Below are 21,810 nucleotides of genomic sequence, written 5' to 3'. Positions count from 1 at the left end.
AAACACAAGACATCCATGTTAGAGAACAGAAACAGTCAGGTATCAGGTTGATGCTTTATTTTACAGGAGAAATGAGCACAGGGAGGCATTACAAAGCAGGTAGAGGTTCTTTCTGGTGAGACACACCATCAGCAGAAGACACCAGCACCTGGGACGAGAGAGATACCCAGGATTAGAACCAACAACTAAATTACGGTTGCTTAGTGACCCCCATGAACCGCCGGTTACCTTGTCGTCAGGTTCGGAGTCTGAGGGGTCATAGAGGTCGTTAGTGAAGGACTCAAAGTACACCGCACGCCCCTCCATGTTGGTCATCAGGGTTTCCTTCTCCGCACCTCCACCCCTGTCCGCTGCCATGGCTCGCCTACAAAACGCACCCCTTGGTCACGAGACAGGTCCACTTAAACAAACAAGGAACTCCATTGTGTGCACCCCATGTGTGTGTGATGCAGCACTAACCTCTTTTTAGGAGAGGTATAGAAAACATACATATTTCAGGTTTGAACACAGCACAAAAGAGAAGTCTGTCTACAAACATATCCCTCTCCCTACATTTCATCTAACCACCCCAAGACCTCAACCCCATGCCAGTGTATGTACCTCCTCCTGAAGACCAGGCCAACGATGACCAGTACAGCCAGCAGGGCTAGCAGCCCCAGGACCAAGGGTGCCTTGCTCCCCCCAGACCCCTCACCCTCCTGGCAGAAGGCACCCTTGTATCCCAGCATGCACTGGCAATTCTTGACTCCGCCCGCCGTCACGCACGTGCCGTGGCCGCCGCAGCGCTGCTCGTCACATGACAGGCTGTCCTTCCTAACCTCATCCTCGAGAGGGGGCGACGCGGAGGCAGGGTTACCAGCTTTAGGTTTGGCTACCGCGTTACCATAGGAACCTGAAGGGGGACGCGTGTTGAATCCGGTCGGAAAACGGAGCGGGCCCCAACATTACATTATATTATGAATACATGTAATTATGCAGCATTAATACATATGAACCTGAAGCCTGTTTAGCATGAGGTATCAAGTCAAAGACGTCAATGAGATTGTGCTGATGGACCAACTCACATTCCTGCTCATCCGATAGGTCCGGGCAGTCAAAAACACCGTCGCAGAATCTAGCATCAGGAAAGCAGTTACTGCTGTCCCAGCATGCTCTAAAGCCCTGCGGGCACTCGGGGGTGGGGCTGCAAGCAGTGTCATTCACAGGGTGGTAACCATGGCCACACTTGCATCTTCTCCCCCATGGGTTGGCTAGGCACAGCTGGCTGCAGTTTCCGTTCTTCTCGGAGCAGCTATTGGTTCCTTGGACGAAAGGAGAGTCATGATTGGTTTAGGGTAGTGTCATGGGGCAGAGTCATGAGTTCAAGTTCAAATACAAACAATATATTTGACTTACTTGTCACCTAGAAACCATGTTTTCACATGCCCCACCAACTGTGACATGACAAGAATGAGCGTCATCCAGTATGGTGTCGCAAGAGCAGCCTTTTGTTAATTATTTTTGTGACTACCACCGCCTCTCGTCTTGCAAAGCTGGTATCGGTTGTGTTCATTGTGTGCGTTTGTGTGACTAGCCTGGCTCCAGGTGACTGAGGTGTGGAATGAAGAGACGTTTTAGTTCAGCTCTGAAAACGGAGGCCTGAATGGAGCTGAGAAAAGGGACAAACAAGGCCTTCACCGCTCTGCAGCCCCCTCAAGTCCCCATCCCAACAGGCTGGATCACATCACCTGCTGCTATTCACATGCCCCTCTCCAGGGCCCTGCTGGGCCTCAGACACACTGTACACGTTACTCTACACCCCACCTCTCCCTCTCCCAGCCCTACCTCTCTGGCTGGTCTTGCTGTAAGCCCGGACGGACACCACGTTGGTCTGGACCTCGAACCACAGCTTCTTAGGCTGGACGCCATCACTGAACCACAGCCTGGTTATATCTGCAAGAACACAGACACGCATGGGTTAAGGTACACAGACTAAACACCTTTGGGGAAATGTTTGGTTAAGGCCGGTAGTGACAGAAGTCTCTACACTGCCATCTGGTGGTATGGTAAGCTGTCAGAATCAAAACCAGTATGTGGCAAAGAGTTTACAGGTACAAGAAATTGGCGTGTGTACCGTTGTCCATGGTGAGCCAGAGCAGCATGTTTTCAGTGCGTGTGAAGGACATCAGGATGCCAGGACCAGTCTTGTACTGCCTGTAGTCTGATCCATCCACTGCAACTGAGCCGATAACCCCAGCCCCTGTAGACAGACCACAGGTCAGATGATCCAAGCCCTTACAAGGACACAATGTCCAACAGGTCCGAGGAAAGGCCCACTCACCAAGGTCTGCCCAGTAGAGATGGGTACCCTTGTTGGAGAAAACCAGCGACGTCGGCATCACAGACTTCCTCCAGAGCATGGCCTGGTATCCCCCGTCCATGTTGGCGCACTGCAGCTGTGCCATACCGCCGGCCGTCTCCCCCACCTTGCCCTCCCCTCTGCCCAGAGAGGTGAAGCAAAGTCGGCCAGTCGTGGGATGCAGGGCGATGGCGCTGGTCTCCTCCAGCAACACCTGCACTAGAGTCCTGGTGAAGCGCCCCCGGGTGGCCGTGACGTGGACGTGCGGCTGCCTGCTGCTGCTCCAGTAGAGGTTGAGGGTGACCCAGTCCAGAGCCAGCGCCGTCACATACTCGTCCTGAAGGGCCAGCAGCGGGCCGCCCGTCCCCGGGGCCAGGCCCGCCTTGCTCAGGGCCATGAGAACCACGGAGCCCTGGGCCGAGTCGGCCAGGTAGACGGCGTGTTCCCGGAGGGACACGTCAAGAGCGGACGCCTCGTTGATGCCCGGCATGGGCAGGACGCGGTGGTCTGGCCACTGCTTCAGACCCAGCCCGCCACGCATGCTGCGCAGGAAGATCTGGGAGAGAGGAGATGGAAAAAGTCGCGTGTTCAAATAGCCAATTGGAGAGATACGGGAAGACCAATGGGATTGACACAGAGAGAGAGGGGGAAAGGCTGAACGCTGGGGCCTGCCTGAGTGATGGTGGTGGGGGAGAGCAGCAGCAGGAAGGTGGAGTCTACAGGGGGGGCACAGGTGACACCATCCTCAGAGAGGAGCATTCCTGCTGGGCAGCGACATACGGCCCTGGGCCCCGAGCCTGGAGCTCCCCCTGGGGCCAGCAGACACAGGTGGGAGCACTTCACCCTGCCACAAGGGCTGGACACGTTGACCTGGGCCTGGGGGTGCACCACCTACAGAACGAGGAGAAAGATCATGAACCATTACCATCATCACTACAAGAGACCCGTTAGCTAACACGCTGGGTCACCGCTGTCCAGACTCGCCTTGAGTCCGAACGGCTGGCCGGGTCTCTTGAGAAGGACTCGACGGTTCTTCCCGGTTCTCTTGTGGGCCGTCTGGATGGTCCTTCTCTTGGTGTCAGACCAGTAGACCCGGTCGTTGAACACGGACAACGCAAAGGGGCTGGAGGTCTCCGAGAGCTGGAGCAGCTGTGGGACAGGTTGAACCGTCAGGTTGTCGTCCCCGTCACACGTCGGGGGAGCCACTTAACGGCTTGTGGGAGCGTCTCACCTTGAGGTCCTCTCCGTCCAGGCCTGCTGAGCCCAGGCTGCGCAGCTTCTCGTCGGTCCAGTAGATCCTGTGGGCCAGATGGTCCACGGCCAAACTGACCGGCCAGCTCAGCCCACGACTGACCACAACCACGCGCTCTGAACCGTCCATCCCTGACCGCTCAATCTGGGGCTCGTTGCCAATTTCCGACCAGAACATCAACCTGGAGAAAGGAGGGAGGAGGAAAAGTGAGAGTTGGGGGGAGAGGAGAAATGGAATAGCACTTCCCGGAGGCAACAGAGACTCCCTTCCACCCAACCCTCCTTCAGTAGTAGCGCTCTACCCCGCCTGGTTGTTTAGGCTCAGGGCTGTGCCAAGGCCACCCTACCCCTTCTGCGGCAGCAGGACCAGTGAGCGTGGCTGATCCAGGTCCTCGTCCAGCACCACGATGCAGTCCTGAGGCCTCAGCAGATCCCGGCCTAGGTGGGCCACCAGAACCTGGCCCTCCTCCCCATCCAGCCAGTACAGGTTCTCCCCAACCCAGTCCACCACCAGGCAGTCAGACTTCACACCTGAACACACAGCCCTGGAAGATCATTCAGGTCCCAGAACCCACTCTCCCACCCCCCCCCACCCCCCATCAACCACCAAACCTTTGAGCAGGGTCCCCCCAGCAGGCCTGTGGGGGTCCAAGGAGGCCCAGAGGATGCTCTCCTGCTCCAGGCTGAGCCAGTAGGCCCTCTGGCGCCCCCAGTGGTAGTCCAGGGTGAAGACAGGTCGGCTGGAGGAGGTGAGCACTCGGAGGCTGCCGCTCCGCACACCCAGCAGCAGCAGCTCAGACGTGACGCATGCCAGCAACACCGGCTCCACTAACACACGGAAACACATTTCACGCAGGGGACAACAGCGCGAGCGGTTTTTAATGCATTCTGCAGCTTCCGGCAGGTGCGTGCGTGCGCACGCATACCTGGGCTCTTGCAGGTGTGCCCGTCTAGCTCCAGCAGGAATCCAGGGTGACACTGGCAGAGGTAGGAGCCGCGGGTGTTGAGGCAGGCGTGGCTGCAGAGCGCCCCCTGCTGGAGGCTACACTCATCCAAGTCTTCACAGAACACGCCGCTGGGCCGCAGTTTGAAGCCTGACGCGCAGCCACATCTCTGCAGACGGGGTGAGGCGGAAAGAAAGAGTTGGTGGTGGGTTGGGGAGGGGTTAACCTGACAAGGTTTGTTTTTCTACAGACCGGTCCATGGGGGGTGCTGATGCAGTTGTGTTCACAGGGAGGGGCCGTGGGGCTGGTGCAGTTCTGCAGGACACAGCCCGGGCCCTCGTCAGACCCATCTGGACAGTTGGTGATCTGGTTACACACCAGCCTGGGGTCGACACACTCCTCGCTACTGCACTGGAAAAGTTGGGACGCACACTTGGGGCGTCCGCCTAAAGTGCGCACACAACACACACGGGGGTCAGGAGACAGGACACACAAACGTAGACTTGGGAGGAGTCTCGTAGCGGCTTCCGAGTTGCCGATGGAGGTGCGCCAGCGGCGCGTGCTCGGGGCACTCACATCCCGTCTCGTCGCTGCCGTCACGACAGTCCATCCCTCCGTCACACCTCCAGCTGGCGGGTACACACTGCTGCCTGGAGGCACACGACCACTGGTACTGCCCACACTTCACAGGAGAGGCCTTGCAGTTCTGGAGACGGGGGGGCGGGACCTCGTCAGGATAATCACCAGCAGGTGGAGCGAGTCTAGTGCCGTGGTTAAGCCCCCCCAAAAATGAGTCTTCATCCGCCCCCACCCCCCCATCCAAACCTGCTCCACCCCCCTTTGATCAACCTCGCCCCCTCCCCCGCTTCACCTTCTCATCGGAGCCATCGAGGCAGTCGTCCTCGCCGTCACAGAGCCAGTCCTTCAACAGGCACTCGTGGCTGTGCGGGCAGCGCAGCTCAGGGGGGCAGTGTGGAGGCTTGGCACAGCCCGCCTCGTCAGAGCGGTCCCTGCAGTCGGCGTGGCTGTCGCAGCGCAGCGCAAGGGACACGCACTGGCCACTGCTGCAACGGAACTCTGAGGCGCCACACTGATTGATTGCTGGTGGAGGGAGTGGAGACGAATCAGAAGACAAAATGACAGGGGGGGGGGGGTTGTTGGCGCAGTTGGAGGGGGTAGGGTGGGTGAGTGGGTGGGTAAGAGCAGGTAGGAAAACAGTGGTTGTGATGTAGTAACTGTAGCACAGCCTCAGCTGGTCCGGTCCCGAGACCAGACAGTCCTACCACAGATCCCCTCGTCCGACCCGTCCAAACAGTCCCTCTCTCCGTCACACAGGAAACTGTCAGGGATGCATCTGGTCAGGTTGTCACAGCGATGGCTGCAGCTCTTGGAGGGCTTCCAGCAGTCCTGCTCATCAGACCGGTCCCGGCACTGGGGGGTACCATCACACACCTGCTGCTGGGGGAGGCAACGGTTGCCATGGGAACACTGGAACTCACCTGGGGTTGGGCCAGGTAAGGAGACTAGTCAGAGGTTGTACGTGGGAGAGAGGGAGCTTGTGTGTGTGTGTGTGTGTGTGTGTGTGTGAACACTGACCCTTCTTGCAATGGACGGCACATCCCAGCTCGTCTGAGCCATCCCGGCAGTCTGCTTCTCCGTCACACACATGACTGTAGAGCACACACTGCCTGTGGTCACTGCAGTGGAGCGTACCCAGTCTGCACTTCACCGGGACCGGAGCCACTGTCCTGGGGCTGGCTGCACTGTAGGAGGCTGGAGACACACACACACACGTCGGTTTGTACAGCCGCCAAGTTCCACAAAAGTCTCCTGGCGCTCAGTGTGGTCCCAATCAGGGGCGTGACTCACAGCAGCTTTTCTCGTCTGCACCGTCCCTGCAGTCCGTCTTGCCGTCGCAGACCTGTTCCTGGCTGAGGCAGACTGCTTCCTGGTCACAGCGCAGCACGCATGGCGGCAGGGACGGGCACTGGCGCTCGTCTGAGCCGTCTGCGCAGTGGGCACGCCCGTCACACACTTCCTGCCTTGACACACACTTCCTCCTGTCCTTGCACAGGAAGTCACCTGGAAGATAAGAGGTAGTTGGAGGCGGCAACAACTGAAGTCTCAGCTTCCTCCTTATATCCCTTTGGAAAATTGTAATTCTTTGTTGTTTTCCAATTCCTTGTCATTTAGGAAACAAGTCTTGCTCGTTCAGAAATACGTTCTCTTCCGTCCTCATTGATGCCATACCCCCGTGGTGTAAAAGGTCTGTCCAGCACAGACAGCAAGTGCGGGAAGGCGAGAGACAGGATGTAGTTACCTGGGCCTTTACAAGCGTCCACACAGTCGTCCTCATCGTGTCCATCAGGACAGTCGCTCCGTCCATCACACAGCTGAGTCTGGGAGATGCAGAGTGAAGAACCAGGACACGTCACTGAAGGAGTCCTGCAGGGAGGAGCGGGTGGAGGAGGCGGCTGGCTGGACTGAGGGGGTGGAGGCCGAGTAGATGGAGATGGTGTAGTTGTCATGTAGATCATAGGAACATTTGGAGATGTGTTGATGGACTCTGAGGAGAGAGGAGGCCAGACGATGCCAACTTGGGACTTACAAATGGGTTTTCATACAATGGACACCAAGTCATTAAAAGTCTTGAAGGTGTTAAATTGATTACAAATTATATTGTCTTCCAGAAGCCCTTCACATTGCCTTCCAAAACTACTGGATCAGAAATGGATAAAGGAAGAGAAGCCATGTCATAATCCGTCTCCAAGCTTGAGATACCGATCTATAGCAGTGCATTTCTACAACTCAAGGTGAACTTCACCCAAATATGGGTTGGAAAGTCAAGATCTTTTGCTCAAGCTAAAGTTGAGAGCAATTTAACTCTTCAAAAAATGTCATTCAAACGTCCACCAGACGCAGCTCAAGCTTCTCACCACAGTCCTGCTCGTCTGAGCCGTCCTGGCAGTCTCTCTCTCCGTCACACAGGAAATGCTGAGGGAGACATCTGGTCCGGTTGTCACAGCGATGGCTGCAGCTCTTGGAGGGCTTCCAGCAGTCCTGCTCGTCAGACCGGTCCCGGCACTGGGGGGTACCATCACACACCTGCTGCTGGGGGAGGCAGCGGTTGCCATGGGAACATTGGAACTCACCTGTGGGGCAACAGGGCACGAGGAGTCAATAGCTGAATACCGATACCTGCAGCCCGGATATGGGAAGAGGCCACTTTCTTATGGAAGACTAAATGTGCCTAAATTAAATACATAAATACTTAAATCAATAGATTTAAAAAAAAGTATTGGTTGTACCAGGCTGCTAGCACCGTTCTAAAGCTCCAAACCAGGCATTAAACCATAACAGGTTACGTTTTAGGGCCATTTAAACAGTGGAGCTGTAGAACGATGCTGGCAGCCTGGCACAACCAAGACGCACACACTTCTGACCCTCTACCTGATCATGGGCTTGCTTCAATAAACGTGACCGTGAACAGGCCACATGTTAACAATAACATCACTTAAGAGATGTCTATTTATTTAAGTATTTATTTATTTAAGTATTTATTTATGTATTTATTTATGTATTTAATTTAGGCACATTTAGTCCTCCATACTTTCTGACCTGGTTTGCATTTGAGCTCACAGCCCTGCTCGTCTGAGCCGTCCTGGCAGTCTCTCTCTCCGTCACACACATGGCTGTGCAGAACACAGCCCCTCCCATCCAGGCACCGCTTGGCGCCTAGTCGGCACCGCTGGGCTGCTGCCTTGGAGGTCGGGGCTGCGATGGTGGGGCATCCAACCTCGTCTGAACCATCATGGCAATGAGAGCGTCCATCACACACCAGGGTCCTGGCCACACACTTCCTGAGGTCCTTACAGCGGAAGTCAGCTGTGAGAGACATAGAAAGAGCCACAAAACACAATTATTAGAGGCATGTATTGAGCAAGTGGATTTGTCCAATCATTGTTCAACTTTAGAGCATCACACATTTGTTGGGGCAAGTTGTGACACAGTCGTCCTCATCGTGTCCATCAGGACAGTCGCTCCGTCCATCACACAGCTGAGTCTGGGAGATGCAGAGTGAAGAACCAGGACACGTCACTGAAGGACTCCTGCAGGGAGGAGCGGGTGAAGGAGGAGGCTGGCTGGAGTGAGGGGGTGGAGGTGGAGTAGATGGAGGAGGAGGAGGGTGGGTAGCTGGAGTAGTTGTCATGTAGATCATAGGAACATTTGGAGATGTGTTGATGGAATCTGAAAAGAAAGGAGCCCAGACAAGGCTAACTTGGTTTTCATACAATGGACACTAATAAGTAAAGTCTTGGAAGGGGTGAAATTGATTATATTTTATGTCATCCGGAAGCCCTTCACATTGCCTTCCAAAACCACTGGATCAGGAATGGATAAAGGGGAGAGAAGCCAGTGATGCGTATCCTAGGTTTTGAGATACCGATCTATAGCAGTACATTTCTACAACTCAAATCTCAACTTCACCTAGATATGGGTTGGAAAGTCAAGAGTGTTTGGGTCTAGCTAAAGTTCAGAAATCAATTTAACTTGGCATCTTTTAATAATGGAACCAAGTCACCAACCATCATTCAAACGTCCACCAGACGCAGCTCAAGCTTCTCACCACAGTCCTGCTCGTCTGAGCCGTCCTGGCAGTCTCTCTCTCCGTCACACAGGAAATGCTGAGGGAGACATCTGGTCCGGTTGTCACAGCGATGGCTGCAGCTCTTGGAGGGCTTCCAGCAGTCCTGCTCGTCAGACCGGTCCCGGCACTGGGGGGTACCATCACACACCTGCTGCTGGGGGAGGCAGCGGTTGCCATGGGAACACTGGAACTCACCTGTGGGGCAACATGGCACGAGGAGTCAATAGCTGAATACCGATACCTGCAGCCCGGATATGGGAAGAGGCCACTTTCTGACCTGGTTTGCATTTGAGCTCACAGCCCTGCTCGTCTGAGCCGTCCTGGCAGTCTCTCTCTCCGTCACACACATGGCTGTGCAGAACACAGCCCCTCCCATCCAGGCACCGCTGGGCGCCTAGTCGGCACCGCTGGGCTGCTGCCTTGGAGGTCGGGGCTGCGATGGTGGGGCATCCAACCTCGTCTGAACCATCATGGCAATGAGAGCGTCCATCACACACCAGGGTCCTGGCCACACACTTCCTGAGGTCCTTACAGCGGAAGTCAGCTGTGAGAGACATAGAAAGAGCCATAAAACACAATTATTAGAGGCATGTATTGAGCAAGTGGATTTGTCCAATCATTGTTCAACTTTAGAGCATCACACATTTGTTGGGGCAAGTTGTGACACAGTCGTCCTCATCGTGTCCATCAGGACAGTCGCTCCGTCCATCACACAGCTGAGTCTGGGAGATGCAGAGTGAAGAACCAGGACACGTCACTGAAGGACTCCTGCAGGGAGGAGCGGGTGGAGGAGGCGGCTGGCTGGACTGAGGGGGTGGAGGCCAAGTAGATGGAGATGGTGTAGTTGTCATGTAGATCATAGGAACATTTGGAGATGTGTTGATGGACTCTGGAGGAGAGAGGAGGCCAGACGATGCCAACTTGGGACTTAAAAATGGGTTATAATATAATGGACACCAAGTCATTAAAAGTCTTGAAGGTGTGAAATTGATTTCAAATTATACTGTCTTCCAGAAGCCCTTCACATTGCCTTCCAAAACTACTGGATCAGAAATGGATAAAGGAAGAGAAGCCATGTCATAATCCGTCTCCAAGCTTGAGATACCGAGCTACAGCAGTGCATTTCTACAACTTAAGGTCAACTTCACCCAAATACGGGTTGGAAAGTCAAGAGCTTTTGCTCTTGCTAAAGTTGAGAAAGCAATTTAACTCTTCAAAAAATGTGCCGATCATTCAAACGTCCACCAGACGGAGCTCAAGTTTCTCACCACAGCCCTGCTCGTCTGAGCCGTCCTGGCAGTCTCTCTCTCCGTCACACACATGGCTGTGCAGAACACAGCCCCTCCCATCCAGGCACCGCTTGGCGCCTAGTCGGCACCGCTGGGCTGCTGCCTTGGAGGTCGGGGCTGCGATGGTGGGGCATCCAACCTCGTCTGAACCATCATGGCAATGAGAGCGTCCATCACACACCAGGGTCCTGGCCACACACTTCCTGAGGTCCTTACAGCGGAAGTCAGCTGTGAGAGACATAGAAAGAGCCACAAAACACAATTATTAGAGGCATGTATTGAGCAAGTGGATTTGTCCAATCATTGTTCAACTTTAGAGCATCACACATTTGTTGGGGCAAGTTGTGACACAGTCGTCCTCATCGTGTCCATCAGGACAGTCGCTCCGTCCATCACACAGCTGAGTCTGGGAGATGCAGAGTGAAGAACCAGGACACGTCACTGAAGGACTCCTGCAGGGAGGAGCGGTCGGGGCAACTGAGGAAGAAACTAAAAAAACTACCTGGTTACCAGGACAACGATGGAACCATTGAACTGACCCCCACCCCCATCCTCAGCAGTGAACTCCACCTTTCTGTATTTTCTTCATTGAAGCGACCACTCCAATGACCCCACTGCCGACAGAAACATCCAACACTCTGCGGGCGTCTTTCCGGTTCCACAGAGTGATGTTGTCTTCAGAATAGGACACCATGAAGGGTTCCAGGGCTGCCATGATGGAACCTAAAGTGTTCCACCTGCTCCCTGCCAGGTGAGCTTTCCCTTGGACCAGGCTAAAAGAGGTCAAGCCTTGTAGAAGGAAACAAGCCACAAAGAGCTCTATTAGAAAAAAAAATCTCACATCACAATGGATCAAATATGGGACTTCAGATTGTGTAATTCAGCACTTAAAAACCTTGTTTGCAGACAGTTTCACCATTAGACAGTTAAGCTCTACTGACCTTCCCCCTGAGAGTTCCACAGGAAACTATTGGCCCTCAAGTCCAGGGCCATGCTGCCAATGACTCCATCTCCCACCTTCATCACTTCTGTGGCGGCTCCTCCAGTGAGCTTCATGGTACTGACATGGCCCTTCTCTAACCAGTACAACACACCCCTCAGCCAATCCACAAATATGTCCCTGACATCACTTTCTGTGTGGTACAGTCTCCGAGGTTTGCTCAGGAAGACGGGGGTGAACCCTATGCAGAGCTGGTCGCATGACAACCAAAAGACGTTCCCAGTTGTCTGGTCCACCCTGACTGTACAAGCTGGAGGAAGGAGAGGGCACAGCATGGGAATGATCCTCAGACAAAATTTTAAAAAAATCCTCTTGGACGTGTCATCATTTTCCATAGCATGTCGAGATGGTGAGGTGTGAATTTAATACCTGGTTTCAATGTTGGGACTTCTTCAGTCTGGTCCACAGTGAGGCTGAAACGTTTGACGTGTCCGGTACTGTTAGCCCAGTACAACCAGCCCCGATACCAGTCTATGTCAAAAGACTGGAGGTCCTGGTCTGTCGAGAACGTCAACGTTTTCACAGTCTCTGTGCCTCTAAACTCTAGGAGGTAGATGCGGCTGGATGTGCCATAGGCAAACCTAGGATCTGGGAGACAGTACAGAGAATGTTGCAAATGCTATACTCTAGAGCAGAAGTATGGAATTAAGAGGATATGTTCTAGAACATACAATCACAGGTTCCTTCTGGCAGCAGGAGTTTCTCATCAGAACACATGCAGGTGAAGCCAGTGGGGTTGGCCTGGGAGGGAAGACACAGCTGGCAAGGGGTTCTCCCACACACAGAGCGTCCTGGATCACAAAACACAAAGCCATACCAACATGTTATAGGGACAGATGTACCCTCCACCAAGAAGTGGCCAACCACAAGGGGTGCTTGGGAGGACAGCATTTTCAGTTGGAAGTGCAGTTCAGGTCACCTACCACTGGGCTGCTGCAGATGGTGGTAGATCAGCAGGGAGGCCAGAGGCGCCCTTTGCAGGAAGGTCTTCCGTTTGGGTTGGTCCTGGGGGGAACGCCACAGACCCTTCCCGTCTGCCCAGTAGACCCAGCCTGCAAAGGCCCCCAGTCCCGATGCCTGGCCACGGCTGAAGACGTCTCGGAGTGTGTAACGCCTGCTCCCGTCCACCTGCACAGTCTCGATGGACTGTGGGGGGGAGAGAGGAGGATCAGCCGCCATGCCCCACTCGTGTTGCAACCACTTAGCAGACCTAGGCCGCAGTGATGACCACGACTTGAACACCACTCTAGTATATTCTTAAATATTGGTCTCTTTTTTTAATTATTATGATGTATTTATTTGTCAGGGACTGTTGATGCCACACTTGCCTTCTTGAAGTCGCTGATCCAGTAGAGCCTGCGAGCAGCCACGTCCAGAGCCAAACCCCGTGGAGCCTGGCCAGTCAGCACCGCCAGGGAGATCCTGCTGGACCCATCCAGCGCAGCACGCTCCAGGGTCAACCGCTCACCTGGTCCCTGGTCCACCCAGAACATCCAGCTGGTGGGGGGGGGGGGGGGGCATAAGAAAACGTGAGGACTTCAGGGAGGATAGGTGAAGACACCAGTAGCCCCTCCAGGAGTGAACAGAATCAGGACTCTACCTCTCTATGGGTAGGAGCACCAGATCCAGTGGGTCAACATTCTTGGAGAGAACGGTCGCAAAGCCACTCCCATCAGGTGCCCCGAGTATGATGGACTTAGGCTTTTGATTGGTCCAGTACAGTTGACCAGATAGCCAATCGCATGCCAGACTTTTAATTCCAGTTTGACCTTGAGAGAAAATTACTTGTGTGCAGTACTAGCAAACAATGAAAGCTAAAGAATGTAAGGGGTGAAGCCACACACATCAGTTACCTCTCTGCTGAGCATCAAACTGAAGCAAGAATCAAGTGGCTTAAATGTTTCATGCATGTTGTGTCAATACCCCTTTCAACACCACGTGAAAACTGAGCCTTTACTAAAGAATCCACCATTAGACCAAGAAATGCCATGTGATCCCAAACCACCTCCCCTGGATGCTACAAGCAGGATTGCTAACTGACCACTGTATAGGATGTTGCCTTGCTTGTAGATGTTGCCCTGGTCATCAGCCCAGTAGAGGCTCCTCTGGGTCAGGTCGTAGGCCAGGGTTAACGGGTCAGCACTCATGCTATGCACCACCTTAAACTGCAGTGTCTTCAGGTTGATAAGACCCAAGGTGCCCTTCAGCACAGTCAGCAGCATGGGATCTGCACCTGGTGAGGGGGAGGGATGTCTACATTCAGAGGGAGGGACGTCTACATTCAGAGGGAGGGACGTCTACATTCAGAGGGAGGGATGTCTACATTCAGAGGGAGGGACGTCTACATTCAGAGGGAGGGACGTCTACATTCAGAGGGAGGGACGTCTACATTCAGGGGGAGGGACGTCTACATTCAGAGGGAGGGATGTCTACATTCAGAGGGAGGGACGTCTACATTCAGAGGGAGGGATGTCTACATTCAGAGGGAGGGATGTCTACATTCAGAGGGAGGGATGTCTACATTCAGAGGGAGGGATGTCTACATTCAGAGGGAGGGATGTCTACATTCAGAGGGAGGGACGTCTACATTCAGAGGGAGGGACGTCTACATTCAGAGGGAGGAGGGAGGGATGCCTACATTCAGTGGGAGGAGGGAGGGACGCCTACATTCAGAGGGAGGGATGCCTACATTCAGAGGGAGGGATGCCTACATTCAGAGGGAGGGATGCCTACATTCAGAGGGAGGGATGCCTACATTCAGAGGGAGGGATGCCTACATTCAGAGGGAGGGATGTCTACATTCAGAGGGAGGGATGCCTACATTCAGAGGGAGGGATGCCTACATTCAGAGGGAGGGATGTCTACATTCAGAGGGAGGGATGTCTACATTCAGAGGGAGGGATGCCTACATTCAGAGGGAGGGATGTCTACATTCAGAGGGAGGGATGTCTACATTCAGAGGGAGGGATGTCTACATTCAGAGGGAGGGATGCCTACATTCAGAGGGAGGGATGTCTACATTCAGAGGGAGGGATGCCTACATTCAGAGGGAGGGATGCCTACATTCAGAGGGAGGGATGCCTACATTCAGAGGGAGGGATGCCTACATTCAGAGGGAGGGATGCCTACATTCAGAGGGAGGGATGCCTACATTCAGAGGGAGGGATGCCTACATTCAGAGGGAGGGATGTCTACATTCAGAGGGAGGGATGTCTACATTCCGGCACAATAAGAAAAAACTAATCTAGCCTGCTGCTGACGGGGAAATCTTTAACTTGGGGAAGACTCTGCTCCAGACAGGTAGCTAGGCTAGAACAAAAAGGTATTGCTCTAGTCCATCTGGTTAGTGTCAACATGCTAGTTCCCTCTTTGTTACTATAAGATACAGAAGCAGGAGGACTGAGGCAGGGTTATATCCCCAAAGTTCAAGTCGCCTGTACTAAAACAGGACTGGCTTGTGTTCTAGGCAGTGAAGTTGTCAGACTAACAGTCTGGTTAATAAGTGACAACCCTGAGGGAGCAAGGCACCAGCAGGACGAGCCTGTGTTCTTGGTTCAGAGTCAGACTGTGTCAAGCCCAGTCACCTGTGGGGAGGCAGTTTATGTTGCCCTGCTGCTGGAAGCCATCCCTGCAGTGGCAGTAGTAGGAGCCCTCGGTGTTCACACAGCTGTGGCTGCAGGGACCGTAGGCCTGGGAACACTCGTCCACATCTGGGCCAGGGAGAACGGGGACCGGTAAACAGACGGGGAAGACAAGTTGGAGGGTGGAAGAGAAGTTTCAGGGCTCAATTACAAACAGTATTTGTATGTCATATATATATATATAATTGTGGTCCAAGCTACCCAGGCAGACGGATCCGTTGGCAGACAGCTTCCAGCCGGGGGGGCAGACACACAGGGTCCCCCAGGCCTGGGATACACACCTGTGACTGCAGCCTCCGTTAGACACGGAGCAGCTTTGGCCTGCATAAGAACCACAAACAAAGGTCAACCCCAGGACTGACTTGGGAGGAAAACAAGCTCAGCCACAGGCAGAGATCTTTTATTGTTATGCAGAATAGAAGTTGTCTGGATGAAATGTGAGACTGTTTTACCACAAGTGGAAGGCTCATCGCTGCCATCAGAACACTGGACTTTGCCATCACACTTCTCCTGAGTGGAGTAACACAGCCCTCCAGGACAACGCAGACTAGCCCGGTCACAGTTTCCTGCAGAAACAATTGTATTTGATCCATGCCTAAAGCAAGTGGTTCTCAATCCTGGTCCTCGTGCCCCCCTGCCCTGCATGTTTTATATGTTTCCCAGCTCACAAAAGAGGACCTCCAAACCGGTAGGTTACCCCAGTGCTCACCACAGTCCGTTTCGTCAGAATTGTCCATGCAGTCGTTGGCACCGTTACAGCGGAGCTCCTTGGGGATGCATATAGTGTTCTTGCAGGTCCAGTCTCCTTGTAGACACCCTGGCTCCTGGTGTTGGTGCTGGGCAAGACTGACGGTGCAGTTCAACTCATCGGAACCGTCGGCACACTGTTGCTGACCATCACACCGCGCGGACTCACTCACACACACCCGAGAGCCGGCGCAAAAAAACTGGCCGTGCAGACACTCTGGGGACAAGGACAAAAAGCCAGACAAATCTACATACATCCTTCATGAATCTGTATTGAGAACCATACCGGACTGCAAATCCACACGTTTTCTATCAGAGAACTTGCGGATATGACATCGTAAAGTGAAAAACAAACATTGTAATTGCATGCTACCGAAACCCACCGCAGTTCATCTCATCCGAGCCGTCCAAACAGTCTCCATCCCCGTCACACCTCCATTCCGGAGGCACGCACGTTCCATCATCACACTGCCATCGGCTTGGTCCACAACTTTTACCTGCATGTGCAGGCACACACAAGCTTTGATTTCGAATATTTTTTATGATTATGATAACACCAACAAACCGCGATATACAGCGGTGTGAACGTTAAAGAGTAGATAGGCTTTACCTTGTCCAAAACTCGTAAGTAGGCCTAATAGAAAATAAGCGAACGGACGTAATTCCATGACTAAAAAATGCCGTAGCAGGTTGCTTGACACAATTAAGGAGAGTCGAGTCGGAAGACTTAAATCAACTTCAACCCGCCGGAGATTTCTCAAAGCTTGGAGTTAATTAAGAACTGATTAGGACTGGCAGGTGGTTGGGTGGCACGTGATTTCACACACCGTTGCGCGCTGGGAGAAAAAAAAAACAGCTGTAGGATCCCTTCAAGAGATGTCATAAATAATAATACCCTTATTTATTATAAACCTTATAAATCACTGAAATTTTATTAGACAAGAATCTCAGATCAGATCATCATCCTCAACATTATCATTAGTGAAGAACTGCAGTTTTGTCAGTCCTGCAGGTAGGACAGCAGGGCAGGGGCTCCAGGATCCCCAGGATCCCCTTGCTGAAAGCTGGGGAGAAAGGCTGTCAGTTGGGCCTGGCACTGGTCCTGAGCCTGGTACTGGGAGGGATCGAGGTGTGTGCTCCTTTCACTAATCTGGTGACGTTGAAGGGATAGTGATGGAGGGAGAAAGGAATAGAGATATAGAGAATTTTTTTAAATATAGCAACCCCATGAACTCCTGTATGTGTGTGCGTGCGGTGGCGGGTCCCTACCAGAGGGGGGTATCTGTAGAGACCCATGGAGCTGAAACTGATGACCTCACAGCTCTGGGAGTCTGCATCTCTGGCATTTACGACCCTGAGGTACAGCTCTGCACGGTCCAGCTACAGGATGGGTGTGGGGTGGGGGTGGGGGCAACATACAGTGGAGACTGAAAGAGGGGTGGGGCACCAATGTGTGCAGTTTTTACTTTCAGCCGTCACAAAACAGTCATATCCAAGCAGTTCATGCAATCAGTTTTATGTGCAATGCTGAGGTCAGATATGAGTGCGGAGCTGCAGAGATGTCACACAGCAATGCTATTACAACAAGGAAGGTAAGACGGAAGTGGGTGAGTGTATTGAAACAATCCGAACTGAAAAAAAGAGCAGTGTTTCTGTACTGAAACCGGGCCCTGCTCTACTGTCACCTGAGGGATAGTATTGATCTCTCTTGAAGTTAAACCGGGTCGGACCGGTAGGACCCGGACCAGAACCTTCCACCTCCCGCTGAGCACACGGTTGTGTTTGTCAAACAGGTCAACTTTGCTCCAGCCCCGTGGCACCAGGCGCCTCATTTCCTGTCCACCCGTGTCATATCCTCCCGAGGCCTGCAGCTGGAGCCCTAGGGAGATGGAAGAGGAGGGGAGGAGCCTGGGGTAGGAGGGAGGGACAGATACTACTAAGGTAAGAGGACACCAAAATGTAGAACCTTGTATTTGTTACAAAATGACATCCTGTAAAAGTTTCACATCCAACTTAAAGTTAGGTAGGTAGGCTAGGTAGCCTAGGTAGCTAAGGAAGAAAGGCAGGCTCACATGGGCACTGCCTGTCTGGTGGCAAAAATGGCCATGCTTCCTCTGGACTGCTGGGGGAGTGGTGGCAGGGCAGACAGGCCGTCAGGCTGGGAGTGTGCTGGGGGCAAGGCTGTGGGGCTGCTCAGCTCCTGGTCTCCACTGGACAGGCTTACCTCCAGCCTGCACACCCTGAAGTCTGGAGAGAGTCCCAGCACACAGTCATAGAATACCACCAGCCCCGCCCTGGGGACACAGCAGTGAGAGGATGAGGAAAGCTCACAAGTTTAATATATATATATTATATATGTACAACTTATAGTCCTGTGCGACTTATGTTTTTTTTCTCTTCATTATGTATTTTTTGACTGATGCAACCTATATTCGTGACGTATAGTCCAAACAATACGGTATATGTTCAAATGGTTGAGTGCATCTTACTAATACACTTTAAATAGACCAAGGCTTCTTCTCAATGCATTTGACAACAAGGCTAACAGGTTCACAACTGCAAACTATAACTTCCACTTTTATAATCACGAACAACAGGATGTGTGCCAACCTCCCACACATCCACTCCTGTCTGAGCCTGCAGTTATCTCTGACCTTGCCACAGCATTCCCCTTATCACTCAAAACAATTCTAAATATTGGATGGGAGTAATCAAATAAAACTCCCTCTACCACTGGCTCAAGTTCAGTGTGCACCTGTAACTTTCTCCAGTTGCACTTTATTTGACCAATCAACTACATACTATGCCTATTGTCTTTACACTATAGTTGTCCTGTAACATTAATGCATCTTTTCTTTTCTTTGCATGACTTTTCTAAAAACATCTATATTTCTCTTGTTCATGATGGAGGGCGAGAGAGAGAGAGAGGGGTAAGACTAACATAGGGTCATATGGAGCAGGGTCCAGATCTTCAGAAGCTTCCAGAGACAGATGCTGTAGAGCTGGAGTCTCTGACCTCATTTGGACCTGAGGACACAGACCAGTACAAGAAGAGCAGGGTTAGCTATGGACCAGTACCAGTACCATAGAGCAGGGTTAGCTATGTACCAGTACCAGTACCATAGAGTAGGGTTAGCTATGGACCAGTACCAGTACCATAGAGCAGGGTTAGCTATGGACCAGTACCAGTACCATAGAGCAGGGTTAGCTATGGATCAGTACCAGTACAGAGCAATGTTAGCTATGGACCAGTACCAGAGGAGGGAAACGCAGGGGTGACCCCTGCGTCTTGCTGGTGAGCATCTGCCTCCTCATTTTCTGAATCTCCATCTCGTGCTTCAGCAGGTCCAAGTCCATCTTCATGGCTGACAGATGATGGTCAGAGAGTCCTCTTGTGGGCCTCCTGCTCCTCCTGCTCCTCCTTAGCTGCGCCAGGAGGATCTCCTCCTGCAGCCTCCGGTTCTCCTCCTCCACCTCCCACAGCTCCCGTCTGCTCAGCCCAGCCAAAGCAGGCCCTCCTCTGGGTTCTGGCTTTCTGCCTGGACACCCAAGAAAGGAGACAGAGTTAGGAATGATGGAGAGAGAGAGAGAGAGAGAGAGAGAGAGAGAGAGAGAGAGAGAGAGAGAGAGAGAGAGAGAGAGAGAGAGAGAGAGAGAGAGAGAGAGAGAGAGAGAGAGAGAGAGAGAGAGAGAGAGAGAGAGAGAGAGAGAGAGAGAGAGAGAGAGAGAGAGAGAGAGAGAGAGAGAGAGAGAGAGAGAGAGAGAGAGAGAGAAATTTGGTCTGACTTTTGCTCCGGTCCCTGTGCTGGGGCTGGCTAGTGTGGGGCCAGATCCTCTGGTTTCCCTCCAACTTTAGGGCTTCATCCAGCATATCCTGCAACTGAGCCAAAATGGCCACCTCACAGCCGCCATGTTGGAGATAGGTGAGACGCAGGCAGCTGAAGGGGCCAAACAGAGAACATACAGCAGTCAATGTTAAACTGTATCAACTTCTAGGGAGGACACGCATGTTTTGTGTTGACAGTCAGTATAGTCTAATAGAGCTGTGTGTGTGTGATTACCTGATCTCTGCTGAAAGACCTGCACCACCATATACGGGCACGTAGGTGTGGGTGTGCCCGGGTGCTACGAGGGCCTGGGGGGGGGGTCTGGGATCTTCCTGGGGGTGTGGAGACGAGAGTCTCTGTGTCTGCTGGGAACAGTCCCTCTCCTGAAGGAGATAGTGTACACATGGTTACCTGTTCTCATGGAACAATATAAACTGAAATCAACATAGAAGACAGTGTGTGTGTTTGTGCGCTGACCATGTCTGTGTCTGTGTGTGTGTGTGTGTGTGCACGCGCTGAAAGTCACTGTGTGTGTGTGTGTGTGTGTGTACTGACAGTGCCTGAGTGCCAGGCTGCTGCAGGTGTTCCAGTAGTGTCTCCAGCAGGTGTGTGTTCCTGTGCTCCTGCAGCCTGACTTCACACAGCATCTTCTCCAGCTCAGACACTCTCCTGCTGTGTGCAGACATCTCCATGTCTTGGGGTGGGTAGAGCGGGGTAGCGTCATCACATAGCTTCATATCATACGTGTTACGTATGAAGTACCGTATTTGAAGATTCAAGAATTTGTTAAGAATCCATCTATCTATCTATCTATCTATCTATCTATCTATCCATTAATGCATGACACAGCACTAAATATACCTCTCCTTTGTCTTTCTAGGTTGGGGTTTTGGTGTGTCAGTCGGGTCAGTTGTGCTGTGTGGTCGTCTGACAGGGTTCTGGGGTTGGGGCCTCCCAGGCCAGACCCCAGTCCCCCCCATGCCCTCCCTGACTGCATGGAAGACGATGGGGTTACAGACAGTCACCACTTTCCGCTGCACGACATAACCATGAAACCTATAAAAAAACCTTGAGAATGAACTTGTAATAAACAATTTAGCACATGAATTAAAATGTGCCTACTGGTTCACTGTGGGTGTTCCTGTAAGGCACGGGTCTCAGTGTTCCAGTGTGGGGCTTCTCCTCTGAGGTTTGTCGGTCCTTCACCCCCTGGCCTCCCTCCACCTTCCGGGTATCCTCTGTCCTTCTTCTCAGCTCCTGCCGTCTTCTCTGCAGCTCTCTTACTCTCTCAAGCTGGAGAGGGGTCGAACAACCATCCTCAGTTAGACACTCCAGAAACCTATCCTGGTTGGCCCTCAATCCCTTCTAATCAAATTTTAGCCAAACACAATCATTTGCTATGACACGGAATTGATTTGCTCCCCCACTGTTACAGATACCATGTCCAGGGGCGTCTCTGGCTCCTGGGTTCTTATAAACTCTCCGCCAATGCAGAACTTCTCCTTGTGCTTGTCCAGGAGAAGAGATGACCTGAAATTCATTTTACAGCGAGAACAACAAAATTCCATACTTTCACGTGTTCAACGCCGTGTTCTCCACTTTCTATATATCGGATTTGCGCTCGATAATCGTCTCTCACACGAATAATCAATGCAGTTTTGTCTGGCAGCAACGCGCTTGACAACCACTATCAACAAGCGCAACATTTCAGATACAGATGGGCGCGACCTTATTTGCGTGTGGAGGAACCTGGATTGTAACCGTTTTTTTTCTTCCACATATTGAATATGCCAAATAGGCCTACTTTGGATTATTGTAAAGTCTGCATGTAGCGTGGTGTGATTTAACAATGTTCAAGATGACAGACATTCACAGACAGTTGCCTAATGTAACGAATGTATAATTTAACTAATTAATAGTAAGCCGCCAGTCTATGTCAGTAGTATCTGAACATTTTGTGTAAGAAATCTAGCTATGCATTGGTCTACAAGCGGTCGTAGAGCGCAAAAGAAGCAGTGATCGACACAATCTCAAGCCAGTCCACGAGAGAGCTATCCTCAGGTTATCCGATTGAAAATTGATCTTTAGCCAATAGGAGCGAGCGGGAGGAGGGACAGACAATTGT

The 21,810-nt window shown here is 52.4% G+C and overlaps 2 protein-coding genes across 2 annotated transcripts; both read right to left on the bottom strand.

Annotated features, from left to right (window-relative positions):
- Positions 1–42: 42 nt before the first annotated feature.
- On the bottom strand, positions 43–16,391 carry lrp13b (low-density lipoprotein receptor related-protein 13 b). Its single transcript, XM_084686274.1, has 41 exons — positions 16,242–16,391; positions 15,821–16,075; positions 15,564–15,677; positions 15,313–15,432; positions 15,055–15,180; positions 13,512–13,703; positions 13,071–13,239; positions 12,799–12,967; positions 12,394–12,616; positions 12,142–12,261; positions 11,840–12,058; positions 11,412–11,720; positions 11,041–11,259; positions 10,798–10,959; positions 10,450–10,698; positions 9,825–10,070; positions 9,459–9,725; positions 9,161–9,376; positions 8,518–8,781; positions 8,152–8,418; positions 7,470–7,685; positions 6,854–7,099; positions 6,403–6,615; positions 6,130–6,306; positions 5,817–6,032; positions 5,405–5,634; positions 5,110–5,239; positions 4,786–4,979; positions 4,516–4,702; positions 4,202–4,417; positions 3,937–4,120; positions 3,570–3,771; positions 3,323–3,487; positions 3,011–3,229; positions 2,321–2,894; positions 2,114–2,239; positions 1,825–1,932; positions 1,065–1,301; positions 601–892; positions 229–364; positions 43–148 (listed from the first exon to the last, which is right to left on the bottom strand). Exons 1-41 carry the CDS (start codon positions 16,249–16,251, stop codon positions 89–91), a joined length of 8,244 nt encoding a protein of 2,747 aa, XP_084542400.1. The 5' UTR covers positions 16,252–16,391; the 3' UTR covers positions 43–88.
- Positions 16,321–21,733, bottom strand: LOC146236239 (coiled-coil domain-containing protein 17-like). Its single transcript, XM_084686276.1, has 12 exons — positions 21,125–21,733; positions 20,808–20,978; positions 20,547–20,676; positions 20,241–20,379; positions 19,920–20,068; positions 19,645–19,796; positions 19,114–19,397; positions 18,800–18,885; positions 17,931–18,152; positions 17,544–17,766; positions 17,128–17,238; positions 16,321–17,008 (listed from the first exon to the last, which is right to left on the bottom strand). Exons 6-12 carry the CDS (start codon positions 19,727–19,729, stop codon positions 16,859–16,861), a joined length of 1,161 nt encoding a protein of 386 aa, XP_084542402.1. The 5' UTR covers positions 19,730–19,796; positions 19,920–20,068; positions 20,241–20,379; positions 20,547–20,676; positions 20,808–20,978; positions 21,125–21,733; the 3' UTR covers positions 16,321–16,858.
- Positions 21,734–21,810: the final 77 nt, after the last annotated feature.

Source organism: Hypomesus nipponensis, chromosome 22 (genome assembly GCF_054491055.1).
Source record: "Hypomesus nipponensis isolate SF chromosome 22, ASM5449105v1, whole genome shotgun sequence".
Lineage (NCBI taxonomy): Eukaryota > Metazoa > Chordata > Actinopteri > Osmeriformes > Osmeridae > Hypomesus > Hypomesus nipponensis.
This window is presented reverse-complemented; position numbering and strand designations above follow the sequence as displayed.